The sequence below is a fragment of the Talpa occidentalis genome, unplaced genomic scaffold (genome assembly GCF_014898055.3).
Source record: "Talpa occidentalis isolate TD23 unplaced genomic scaffold, MPIMG_talOcc4v2.1 talOcc4.7, whole genome shotgun sequence".
Taxonomy (NCBI): Eukaryota; Metazoa; Chordata; class Mammalia; order Eulipotyphla; family Talpidae; genus Talpa; species Talpa occidentalis.
In genome coordinates, this window is record NW_023605083.1 from 108,149,788 (window position 1) to 108,163,001 (window position 13,214).

Below are 13,214 nucleotides of genomic sequence, written 5' to 3' on the forward strand. Positions count from 1 at the left end.
TCTTTATTAGTTTAGTTTAGCATGTCTCTCCTAAGAACAAGTAGATAAGCCTACATAACCACAATACTATGATCACACCCAAGAAATCTAGTAGTGATACAATGGAGTCAATACTTATATGTGCCAAATTATTCCCCAAATACCTTTTTTTTTTTAATTTATACAATAGCTGGGTTACAGGCCAGAGGTGCTGGAGGGTGAGAGGATTCACCAGAGACAGAGTCGGGAGCAGAACAGGCAGACAGACCGAGAGCACTGCTGAGGGGAGCAGTGGGCACGACAGGAGAGGTCTGCCACGCCATGTGGAAATCTCCTTGGCCAGCCAGGAATCACTGCAGAGGCTGTGGACAGCTCACAGCGCTGTGCTCAACCCGCTGCACCACCAGGGAGACCCCTCCCCAAATATCGTTTATACTTGTTTATTTTTCTTATTCTTGATCAGATCCCAATCAAATGGTATATGTTACATTTGGTTTTTTACATCTCTTTAGTCTTCAAAACAGTTCTCTTTCCTTTTTTCCCCTGTTTTTTAAGAATTTGTGTTACTGGTTTTCTTGGAGAATATCTTATAACCTGGATTTGTCAGTTTGCTTCTTCATGATAAAATTCAAGCTAAACAGGGGCCTCACTGGTGGCGCAGGGGGTTAAGCATCACACTATGAAGAAATCCACAGCCTCGACAGCACAAGTTCGATACCTGGCCAGCCAGAGCGCAACCCACATGGCGCAGCAGACCTCTCCTATCTCGCCCGCTGCTCCCCTCAGCAGTGTATTTCAGTAGATCCGCCTGTTCTGCTCCCTACTCTGTCTCTGATGAATCCTCTCACCTCCACACCTCTGGCCTATACCCCAGTTCTTATATGAATAAATTTTTTAGAAATGATAACTTTTATATTATGTGTAATAGAACATTTTTTTTAAAGTTGAGGGATATAATGGAATTCAGCGGAACAACTAGCATTAGTATTATAATTCAGTTATATTACATATTAAATGAGTTTCTGTATACTAGACTGACAACAGTCTACATTAACATCCTTATGAGAAATATTTGCTGAACTTACTAATAACTTCCAATTTTTTTTAAAGATTTATTTATTTATTTATTTATTTTTTATAGAGGCATGCTTTATTTATTTATTTATTTGTTTGTTTGTTTTGTTTATACATGCACTGGGTACAGTCAGAAGCGCGGGAGGGTGAGAGAATTCACCAGAGCCAGAGCGGGGAGCAGAGCAGGCAGAAGGACCGAAGTACACTGCTGAGGGGAGCAGCGGGCGGCAGGATAGGTCTGCGCGCCATGTGGGACCCTCCTGTGGTGGCCGGGGAGCAGCCGGGGATCGAACCGGCGCTGCAGAGGCCGCGGGCAGCTTCGCAACCCAGCGCTCAACCGCTGCGCCACCGGGGAGGCCCCTTATTTATTTATTTATACAAGCACTGGGTACAGTCAGAAGCGTGGGAGGGTGAGAGAATTCACCAGAACCAGAGCTGGGAACAGAACAGGCAGACTGACAAAACACATTGCTGAGGGAAGCAGCAGGCGCGACAGGAGAGGTCTGTTGTGCCATGTGGGACCCTCGCCGGTGGCTGGGGATCGAACCGGCGCTGCAGAGGCTACAGGCAGCTTCGCAGGCCAGCGCTCAACTGCTGAGCCACCAGGGGAGGCCCTAATAACTTCCAATATTTACTTGAGTTGTTAAAGAAAGCAACTTGAAAATGTTGAACATATTTTTCCTTCACTATTTTTTCTTTCTTTCTTTTTTTTTATTAAAGAAGTACCATTGTTTTACATCTGTGTTAATATTTTTTCCTTCACAATGTTTCTTAGTAGGAGCACCCTGGCATTTTGAAAAGGACAATTCTTTATTATATAGTTCAGCATTCTAAGCCCCATTTACTAAATGGAAGTTTTTCCTCCAAATTAATTGTGACAACCAAAAGTATCTCCACTGGAGGAAAAAGAACGAAGAAAGGAGGAAGCACAAATACAAAGGTCTATGGTGGTAGACTATGGGGAGTTCCTTGGTGGTGGGTACAATACAGCAAGGGGAGAGCCTACATTTCTGTTATGGAAACAACAATGTAAACCAGGATTAATGCAATAAAAATATTTTTAAAAAAATATCCCCACATATTTAAAAAAATATCCCCTTTGGTTGAAAATGACAGCTTTATAAAGAATGAGAACTGTGTTAGACATACAGTTGGTATTAAGCATGTGGGTAACCACATTAAATTACTTCAAAAAAGAAATATGGCAGATGAGAAAAGCCAAGTCAAATGCTCCTAGGAAAATTAAAATAACTTTTATATGGTATTGCTATAAAAAATTAAAATCTTAAGTCATAGGACTCATAAATATACTTTTTATTTCATTTCTGGTATTTAAACATGTACTGAACACTTAATAACTAACGCCACGTATTAATTCAGATGCAGTGGTAGAATGGGGATCTAAAAAGAAGAGTAAGGATATACAACAATCTAATGGAAAAGAGAAACACAAAAAACAATTAACTATACTATACAATCAAGATTATTGTAAACACGTCAAATTTTTGTTTTGATTTTCATTAAAAAATTGAAGTCTATTCAAAATGAGGAAACTGCATAAAGACTTTGTATCCAAAATTATATTTTTACCCACTGGGCTGAAGGATATTCTTTTACTCTAAAGATTTTCATTTACTCTAAAATTAAAATGTTGTATTTTCTATCATAATCTGTTTGCTGGCCCCTCCAATAACTTCTAATTTGTTCATATAGAATTATATTGAGGTAGAAAGACTGAAGCTTTCAAAAAAAAGGACACTAACCTGTGAGTTATCAACAACATGATTAGCCTCCAGCTGGATAGTAAATGTAACTCCAAGTTCTGAGGAAAAGGATTTCATTGGTGATAATGTGCCAGATGTTAAAACAATTGTTCGAACTTTGCCATTAATATCTGAAAAAGCCTAAAAAGGAACATTAGATTTTTATAATCATCTTTAACAGAGTCAAACACATTTATTTAATTGTTGTATTAAGCAAAAGGTACAATTTTCACTGACAACATAATAAGCTTACCACAGCTGGATTTAAGCACCAAAAGTTTAGCACATGAACTGCAGTTTTTTGTCGTAAACGTTTTTTAGATTTTGGTAGCACCATCAATCCATTTTTATCTGAGATATCAGGCTGATTTATCCAAGAGTAAGTCTGTTGAATAGCAATTCTATAATCATCTGCAAATCTAGATGAAAATAAAATGCCAATTAAATACCAAACTTTGTAAAACATGCCCATACAATATAAAACTAATTTTGTTAAATTAAACTGAGAGTACTGGTATCTTTCCAAGCAAAGATAACATTCTCCCCACCAACCCACATTACTAATTAAATTCAGAAATTCTGATTTAAAAAATAAGCTAATTATACAATCAACTCACTCTTAAGAGAATGTTAGATATCATATTATCATCCACCCCTTACTACCCACTTCCCATCCCTATGTTCAAACAATATATTAATCACTGAGGAGCTAAAATTAAATCCAGGTCTCCTAATATCTAGCCCAGAGTTCTTTGTATTCTATTACATCATTAGTTATAAAATAGATAATATTATTACTGCTAAAGAAACTAAAAAGCAGATTATATGTTTTCATTAAATGAAAAAGTAGAGAAGATTCTCCAAGACATGGTACCCACTTAACTGTGAAAAAGATTTTTGTTGGTGACATTAAGGAAGACACAGAAGAACGTCCTCTAAGAGATTACTTTGAGCAGCAGAAAACTGAAGTAACTGAAATCATGACTGATCAATGTAGTGGCAGGAAGAAAGGCTTTTGTAATCTTTGATGACCATGATTCTGTAGAAAAGATTGTCATTCAGAAATACCATACTGTGAATGGCCACAACTGCGAAGGAAGGAAAAGCCCTATCTAAGCAGGAGATAGCCAGTATTTCATCCAGCCAAAGAGGTCAAAGTGGTTCTGGAAACTCTGGTGGTAGTTGTGGAGGTTGTTTTGATGGGAATGACAACTTTGGTCATGGAGAAAACTTCAGTGGTAAAGGTGGCTTTGGTGGTAGTGGGATGACTACAATGGATTTGGTAATGATGGAAGCAATTTTGTATGTAGTGGAAGCTACAATGATACCCTGCTGTGGGGAGAGGTCTGCTGAGCCATGTGGGTCCCCTCCCTGGCTGGGGATCACATTTTACTGAACAGAGACTTACACAGTAATAAAGAAAACTTTTAACACCGTAAGAAACATATCTGAAACATAGTTAAAAGAAAACTTAAATGCTTTAGTGCTGGAGACTATAAATTTAATGCTGAATTAATTAAGTATATTTATTTACTAATTTCAATACTCAATTTCATTAATATAGATTTATCTCAGTTTATCTGAGTCTATGCCAATGAAATCACTATTTACACCACTTGTTTATAATTCTGTTCACTCAAACAGTATGCTAGCACCCAAAATGGTTAATATTCTAAAGAGGAAACATACAGATTAGATCAGACCTTCACTTACCTGCTATTTTGCCTAAAAAGATAGTCAAGCACCATAAAAAGTCCTTTAAGCATTATTTGAGTGGAAGCACTAATAATAGGTACTTCTCTTGACTCCCCTCTACCATGAATCGGTAAGACTTTTTCTTCTTTTTGAAGAACAGCAGATAAATGTCCCTATAAGACATTTTAATATAAATGTCAATGAAAAATCAGAGGTTACCTGGTGTTTGGCAAGGGAAATGAGCTGTGGTGAAGGGATGAATAAGCACAGTGCATAAGGTTTTTAAGGCAGTGGAGTATTCTGTAGGATACTACAGTGGTAGATATGATTTTATGCTTTTTTCAACATGGAACTGTATAATACAGAGAGAACCCTAGTGTAAACTATATACTTTAGTTAACAATAATGTAACAATATTGGTTTCTCAATAAGAACAGTGTACTACACTACTGCAAGATGCTAATAATAGGAGAAATTGTAGAGTATGTATGTATAGATGCTTCTGTGCTTTACTAGGGGTATATTAGAATTTTGTCTTTTCTACTCAATTTTTCTGTAAACCTAAAATAAGCACTCTAAAAAAATTTAATAATTTAAATAAATAGTAATTAAGAACAAAAGAAAATCATTCCTATTTGTAAAAAAATAACCAATTCTTTAAATATATGAAGGTCGTGAAACCTCTATCCAGAAAAATGTACAAAAGTACATCCTCATAAAATTTTGCACACAATTTCATATGGCTAGTAGTATTCCACAGTCCACTCATTATTTCTAAACACCCAGGTTTATAACTGTAAGTTAAGAAGAAATAGAATTTCTTATACTTCTATTTTCCAAATTTTTAACTTCTATAATTGAAAAATTAAATTTATAGCATAAAAATGCTGACTTAATCTTTGAACAAAGCAGTTAATTCCTTTAAGCCTCATGTCCTTCGAACTTTTTAAAAATGCTAATTTTTACCCAAAATTTATACTATCACTTATAGATAACAAAATTAGAACAATTAAACTATATTTTACTCTGAATTAACTTACTCACAATTATATCTTTCTAACTCATTAAATGAATTTCTTTTTTTTTAAATAATAAATTTTATTTTTATATTCCCCCATACAATTGCAAACCCCCATTCTGACCCCAATCCCTCCCCTCCCACCCCCCACCCCCTAAAAAGTGTCTCTGGTTCATAGTTTTTTGTTGATTTTGATTTTCACTTTCTTATAGTTATTCATTTTCCTGGTCCCTTATTTAAGTTTTCTAGATTCCTGCTATGCGTGAGACCATCCGGTATTTTTCTTTTCTTTTTGGCTTATTTCGCTGAGCATGATCCCTTCCAGCACCATCCATGTTGCTGCAAATTGCATGTGTTTATCTTTTTTGAATGCTGAGTAATATTCCATGGTGTATATGTACCACATCTTCTTGATCCAGTCATCTATTTTTGGGTATTTGGGCTGTTTCCAAAGCTTAGCTTAAATGAATTTCTTAGGTGAAAAAGAATCTTACCTGCAAAATGGGAAAAGTAGCAGTAGTGATGCCCATTCCATGTAAATTTATGAGCATTTCACTTCCACTCCATATTTTACAGGATGATTCATAAGCTCTTTCTACAAGATGTTTAGAATTTGCTTCCAACCAACTGGAATAAATTAAAACAATTCCATCAACCAGTACCATCCTTATAAACACTATTTCACAATTCAAAGATGATTGAGACACATTGATATGTATTCCTTAAAGTTCTTAAGGCATGAAAACACAATTATGATATCACATACATCTTTTTTAAGGCATTCATGTGTCATATTGCAAAATAAACATTTTATAGCCAAAGCAAGTTTTTATTCAGAAAAGAGAAAGAGATATGTGATATCATAATTGTGTTTTATGGATTCACACTATTTTACTTGATTAATGTCATTTCAACTAAGAGCCAGGTCTAGAGGCTTGTCTCAAATACACAAAAAGGCAATACAAAAGAACCTATAAAGAAATTAGAGTGTTATATATTAACACAATGGGGATTACTAAAAATACATAAGTATATTCATTAATACACGCAACTATACAATAAATAAGTGCTTAAATGCCTATATTATATCAGATATTATACTGGTAGTAAAAATACAGCAGTAATAAAATAGACAAGGTTCTTATTCTCATGAAATTATGTTCCACTAAAGAAAGAAATAAACTTAGAAACAAATACACGAACAAGAAAATACCAGATAGTAATAACTGAGATAAAGAAATAAATTAGGTTACTGTTATATAATTGTGACTTTAATTTGAATGTCAAGGAAAATCTCCCTGAGGTGACATTTATTTTAACATTTGAATGCAAAACGTGCTCACTTTTGAGAGTATCAGGAAAGAGGTATTTTTAAAAAATATTTTATTTTATATAATTCTTACATCATTTTTCATCGTTGCACAATGTATGCATTTTCATTATGGTTATATTCCCCACACAACTGCACCCTCCCCTTATTTTGACTCTAGTCTTTCCTTTCCCCGCCCCTCCCCCCACCCCCACCCTGTAGTGTCTCTGGTTTTTAGTTGCTTGTTGATTTTGATTTTTACTTTGTATTGATTAGTCTTTTTCCTGGTCTCTTTTTCAAGTTTTCTAAATTCCTGCTATGAGTGAGACCATCCAGTATTTTTCTTCTTTCTGACTTATTTCGCTGAGCATTATCCCTTCCAGCTCCATCCATGTTGCTGCAAACTGCATGTGTTTATCTTTTTTGATTGCTGAGTAATATTCTATGGTGTATATGTACCACATCTTCTTGACCCAGTCATCTATTTTTGGGCATTTGGGTTGTTTCCATAGCTTAGCTATTGTAAATAGTGCTGCTATAAACATAGGCGTGCAGGTGTCCTTTGGAATTAATGTTTCTGTGTCATTTGGGTAAATACCTAGGAGTGGAATTGCTGGATCATATGGAAGCTCTATGTTTAGTAGGTCCAGAAATCTCCACACAGCTCTCCATAGTGATTGGACCACTTTGCACTCCCACCAGCAGTGCAGAAGAGTTCCTTTTTCTCTACAACCTCACCAACATTTGTTGTTGCTAGTTTTTTTAATATGTGCCATTCTCACTGGTGTAAGATGGTATCTCATTGTAGTTTTGATTTGCATTTCCCTGATTACAAGTGATGTTGAACATTTTTTCATATGCCTGTTGGCCATTTGCAAGGAAAAAGGTATTTCAAGCAGAAGAAGTAGTGCAAAAATCCTGAGATGATTAACAAACTTTGCTTGTTTAAGAAACTGAACATAACTCAATATGACTACAAATAATGAGCAAAAACAATAGTTGCATGAATATTAGAGTAACAAAGAGGAATCATATTGTACTGAGCCATGCTGAGAAACTCAGATTCTATTCAAAGTACAATGGGAAGGTTTTAAGTGGAGGATTTTAAATAAATAAGAGAGACTCTTTCAAGAGTTTTTTTTCTGTTGTTTTTTTTTTTTTTTTTTTTTTTTTTTGTGGGACCCTCGCCGGTGGCCGGGGAACGAATCGGCACTGCAGAGGCAGCGGGCAGCCTCACAGCCCAGCGCTCAACCGCTGCGCCACCAGGGTAGGCCCTCTTTCAAGAGTTTAAAAGATGATTCTAGGTTCTAAGCTAAAATGGACTATAGGAAAATGGCAAGTGTGAAAGCAGATACCTGTTAGGAAGTTGTTACAGTATTCTAGTTGAGAAATGACTCTTGTATGATAGACGAGAATGAAGGATTTATAATATGTTGTGCAGATGGCACTGATGAACTGTATGAAGTGAAGCGGTGGTCAAGGGAAATACTTTGATTTTTGATTTATGAAACTGGTTTGTACTATTAACTTAGATAGGGAAGACAGGGATGGTAATAGGAGTAGGTTAGGGAAGGGAAGGAGTTTTGTTTGGGAAAGTTGAATGATATCCAAATGATATAAAGTACAGTTGATGTAATAAAGGTTTATAACAACCTCAATATCTATTAATCAGAGGTTGGTTAAATAAATTATTGTACATCTACCCAATGGAATTGTAAGCAAATATATTTTAAAATTTAAAAAGATTTCTAAGTATTGCTATAGGAAGATGTCTACTATTAAGTGTCAAAAGCACAATACAGGAAACAGATGTATAAGATAGACTATGTGTAGTTAAACAATACTGCATTGCATACTTAAAAAATTGCCAAGAGGGTAGATCTTACAAGTATTCTTATTACAAAAAAAATAATCATGGGGCCTCCCCTGGTGGCGCAGCAGTTGAGCGTTGGGCTGCGAGGCTGCCCGCAGCCTCTGCAACACCAGCCACGGGCGAGGGTCCCACATGGCGCGACAGACCGTGCGCGCCGGCTACTCCCCTCAGCAGTGTATTTCGTCCGTCTGCCTGTTCTGCTCCCCACTCTGGCTCTGGTGAATTCTCTCACCCTCCCGCGCTTCTGACTGTACCCAGTGCTTGTATTAAAAAAAAAAAAAAAAATCATAAACAGCAGAAGGAAACTTCCAGAAGTGACAGGTATGTTTATGGCATAAATTATAGTGATGGTTTTACTTAAATATTTTTAGTGACTCACATACACAAATACTCACTGAATGATAGTCTTCTTCAGGATGACAAGAACTAAGTTGATGGGGAATGGGATAGGAATGCAGTTCTTACAATATAAATTTGTATAATTTTTATTAAATTTCAAACCATGTGACTATTTAAAATGTTTTTAAAGAATAGCATATAGAGAACAGTTAAGTATATAAATACAATAGGCTGTAAAGTTAGGAGAAGGTTTTTTTTTCTCCTAAGATAAAGAGATTCAATATCTAATGAAAGAAAAATTATCTAAAGTAGACTTTAATAAAATTACTAACTCCAGTATCAGAGTATTAAAATCTAAGTAGCCTGGTCAAAGTTTACCAACTTTTAAAAAATAATCTGACAGAAAAACTAAACAAACACTTCTCCAAAGACTTACAGATGGCCAAGAGGGACACACAAAAAAGCTCATCATCACTTATTATTAGGGAAATACAAATAAAAATCATGATATACCAACTCACACCTCTGAAAATGGCCCATATCAAAAACACCAGAAATAAGTTTTGATGAGGATGCGAAGAAAAAGAAACCCTCCTACACTGTTGATGGAAATACAGCCTCTGTGGAAAGCAGTATGGAGGTTTCTCAAAACATGAAAAAGAAATGTACCACATTATCCAGCAGTTTTACTCCTCGGTATGTATCCAAAGAATGCAAAAACATTAATTTGCAGGGATACATGCACTCCTACATTCACTGCAACACCATTTACAATAATCAAATTATGGAAACAACCTAAGTGCCCAGCAATAGATAAGTGGATAAGGATGCGGTATATATACACAATGGAATACTACTCAGCTATAATGAAGGATGAAATCTTGCCATTTGCAAAAACACAGATGGAGTAGGAGAGGATTATGCCAAGCAAAATAAGTCAGAAGAGACAAATACTGGATGGTTGGATGGTTTCACTCATCTATGGAATGAAAAGAAACAAAACAAAGGAACAGACAAAACAAAACTCTTGAAGTCTGACTGCAAAACTGAAGCTACTCCAAGGAGGAGAGTGGAGGATGGGGAACAAAAAGGGAGGGGCCCAATGAACTAAGGTAGAGGATTATTGGTGTTCTGCTGGTGGGTGTGGTGTGATGACATACATCTCACAAGGTGTGAACCTATAAACCTACAACATATACACTGTTGTAAACCAAAGTTACCACAATAAAAATAATTTAACTGAAATAATATAAAATACTGACATAATAAAACTTGTTTTTAATACAAAGGCAACACAGATGACACTGACAGACAAATGTTCTTACTTAATGAGGCTATAGCACACAGCCCGTAGGGGTTCATGGTCTTTCTTCCTTATATTATTGCTGACCATAATATCTAGTTCATCTCGAGCAAACCAAAGCTGAACTTCTGTTATACTGTAACTTGCTGATTCCCGAGCACAATCTTCAATGTTATGAGCCTCATCTAAGATGACCACCTCTTCTTTCAGATTGATATCCATCTATGAGAAAAAAGAATTTTCCTGTAAAATGATCAGCAAAATGAATTCAACAGCCGTAGACAAGATACTTCATTTAAAGTTCACACTGTAGGCCCATATTATAAATGCAACTGGTTGTAAAAGTTAAATAAAACTTTTGAAGCACTAAGGCCAGCAAATATCAGCTCAACACATTACAAAGTGACATTTTTTTACTCTCAAAATACTTTGCATATTTATCAACTAAAGTGATTTCTGTTAAGCAAGAATCAAGGTATGGCAGGCTATACAAAGGGGTATTAAAATACTAGCATGAAGGACTCTCCAAAATAATTTAAAAAGCAGAGTAAGAAAAACCTTTAAAGCTAAAATAACAATAGGAGACTCAAAAGACCCTCACAATACTAACATAATATAGTGTGTATCCGCTTCAATTCTCAACCCTTCGTTTTGAGAATTGCTCTTCCCCAACTCCCACGTGATGCTGGTAGGACTGTTATCAAGGGCTAGGCTCAGAATCAAGGATTACCACATTAAACTATTCCATCTCTCTGTGGTCACTGTGACTGGTTCAGGAATGGATATGTGATACCCGCCAGCCCAATCAGAGTAATTTTGGAGAACTAGTATGAGATCATGTTCTTTTTTTCCAGGCTAACTAGTTAGTTATGGTTATCCTTATTCCCACAGGAAAAACCTTGCCTCTCACAAAGAAACTATCACAATGAAGAGTCAGTTTTTTCCCTTAAGCTCTTTTGTGGTAGAACGTAAGAAACTAGTGGTTTGTGTCAACTTCAATGGAGAGAGTACTTCAATGGAGAGAGTTTTAATACAAGATGTCACAAAGAAATTGCCAATGAATTATTATGAGGAAGTAATAATATACTGAGGACTGAAGAATAGGAAATTCATTGGAATTTAAGAGTAGTAGGATTTGAGCAAACAGAGAAAATAGGGTACTTTCAACAGAAGCATCATCAAAGCAGAGATATAAGAAAGAACAAGGTATCCTTATGGGACAATGATGTAATTTGTGAAGGGCTCACATTAGGGAGTGTGTAACAGGAAAGACTGAAAAGGCCAATTCAGACAGACAAGTGGGTGTCTTGAATGTTAGATTAAACCTGAACAAAGAGAGCATGAGATACTTTTAAGCAAAGAAGAAATGTAATAAGAGCAATATTCAGAATAAAGACATGGCATTAATATATAAAATCATGCAGAGGGAGGAAACCTACCTAAGAGGAAACCAAATAAGGTAGTAAGCATAATGCTTATTAATCTGAACTTAAAAAAAAAAGATTGTTAATTAGAGTTGTGCAGTCAGTTCAAAAGAGAGGAATAACAACTGAATATACCACTTTATTCACTTTTTGTGCTATGCTGTAACAACTTCAAGTCTCTAAGAACCAAAAAATAAACACAAACGCTGTTCATTTCTCAAACGCTAACAAAGCATAATTTGCATAGACTGCATATTCCCCCAACATAAGTTCTCCAAAACAAGTTCTTCAGATAAATGTTTTCAAATAATTATTTCTGACTATTTATACATGAAAATGCTTATAGCTATAAATGGATCTCTGTTGGGGATAATTTTGTCCCCCAAGGGCCATTTGGCAATGACTATATACATTTTTGATTATAAGGCTACTAGTGGCATCTAGTGGACAAAACCAAGCTGCTACATACTCTACAGAGCACAAGACAACCCACCACAACCAAGATCATCTTGTTCTAAATGCCATTACTATCAAGGCTGAAAAACCCCACTATATGGGCCTCCCTGGTGGCGCAAGGGGGTAAGTTTCAGCACTATAAAGCAATTACCATCCATTGCAACATGAGTTCGATCCCCAGCCAGGGAGCTAATCCACATGGTATAGCAGACCTCTCCAGTCTCACCCAATGCTCCCCATCAGCAGTGTATTTCAGTAGATCCACCTGTTCTGCTCCCTACTCTCTCTCTGGTGAATTCTCACCCCCCCCACACCTCTGGCCTACATCCCAGTTCTTGTATACATAAATAAATAAAAATATATCTTTAAAAAAACCCCACTGTAATCCCATTTCAACATGAGGTCCTTAAAAGTACTTGTTACTTTAGAAATTTAAATGACAAAGCCTGAAATTCATTTTTTAATACACCTTAGAATATGTTTTTAGTACTCTAACCTTTTTATACATTTACATACAGTAAACATAAAGCAAAAAATAAGGCAAAAGGCATTAAATCATCTAAAAACTTTTACAGTCATCATTCATATCCCAATTTGTAGGAAAAAAGTTGTGCTAATTGTTACATATCTACTCACAGTTTCCCTTATTTGTGCATCGAGAAGATAGTTGTAGGGACAAAATATTATGTCAGCATCTTTTATTAGTTCTCGTGCTGTATAATACGGACATGCTTTTAGTTTTTTCCCCAAACTGATGAGTTCTTCTATATCCCAAGCCTTCTTCATCCCGTGGAGAGTCTGTAATGTGTTTTGATCACTCATTTTATGAACGCCATGATAAAAATAGCAGAATTTGCCCTACAAACAAACAGGCATTAATTGTAATGTGAGTCAATATTGGAACAGAAGGAATAAAACAAGTTATCTCAGACTGTTAGGAACATTTTAATTTTGCCAGAAGGCAAAGATTTTATAGAGGAG

At 35.8% G+C, this 13,214-nt stretch overlaps 1 protein-coding gene across 1 annotated transcript in view; it reads right to left on the bottom strand.

The window, feature by feature from the left end:
* BRIP1 (BRCA1 interacting helicase 1) overlaps window positions 1-13,214 on the bottom strand; it is a 94,214-nt gene that overhangs the window by 45,139 nt on the left and 35,861 nt on the right. The window contains 6 exon segments of the mRNA XM_054688779.1: window positions 2,817-2,957; window positions 3,070-3,235; window positions 4,530-4,684; window positions 6,024-6,156; window positions 10,376-10,575; window positions 12,870-13,091. Coding sequence (XP_054544754.1) covers window positions 2,817-2,957; window positions 3,070-3,235; window positions 4,530-4,684; window positions 6,024-6,156; window positions 10,376-10,575; window positions 12,870-13,091 — 1,017 coding nt within the window.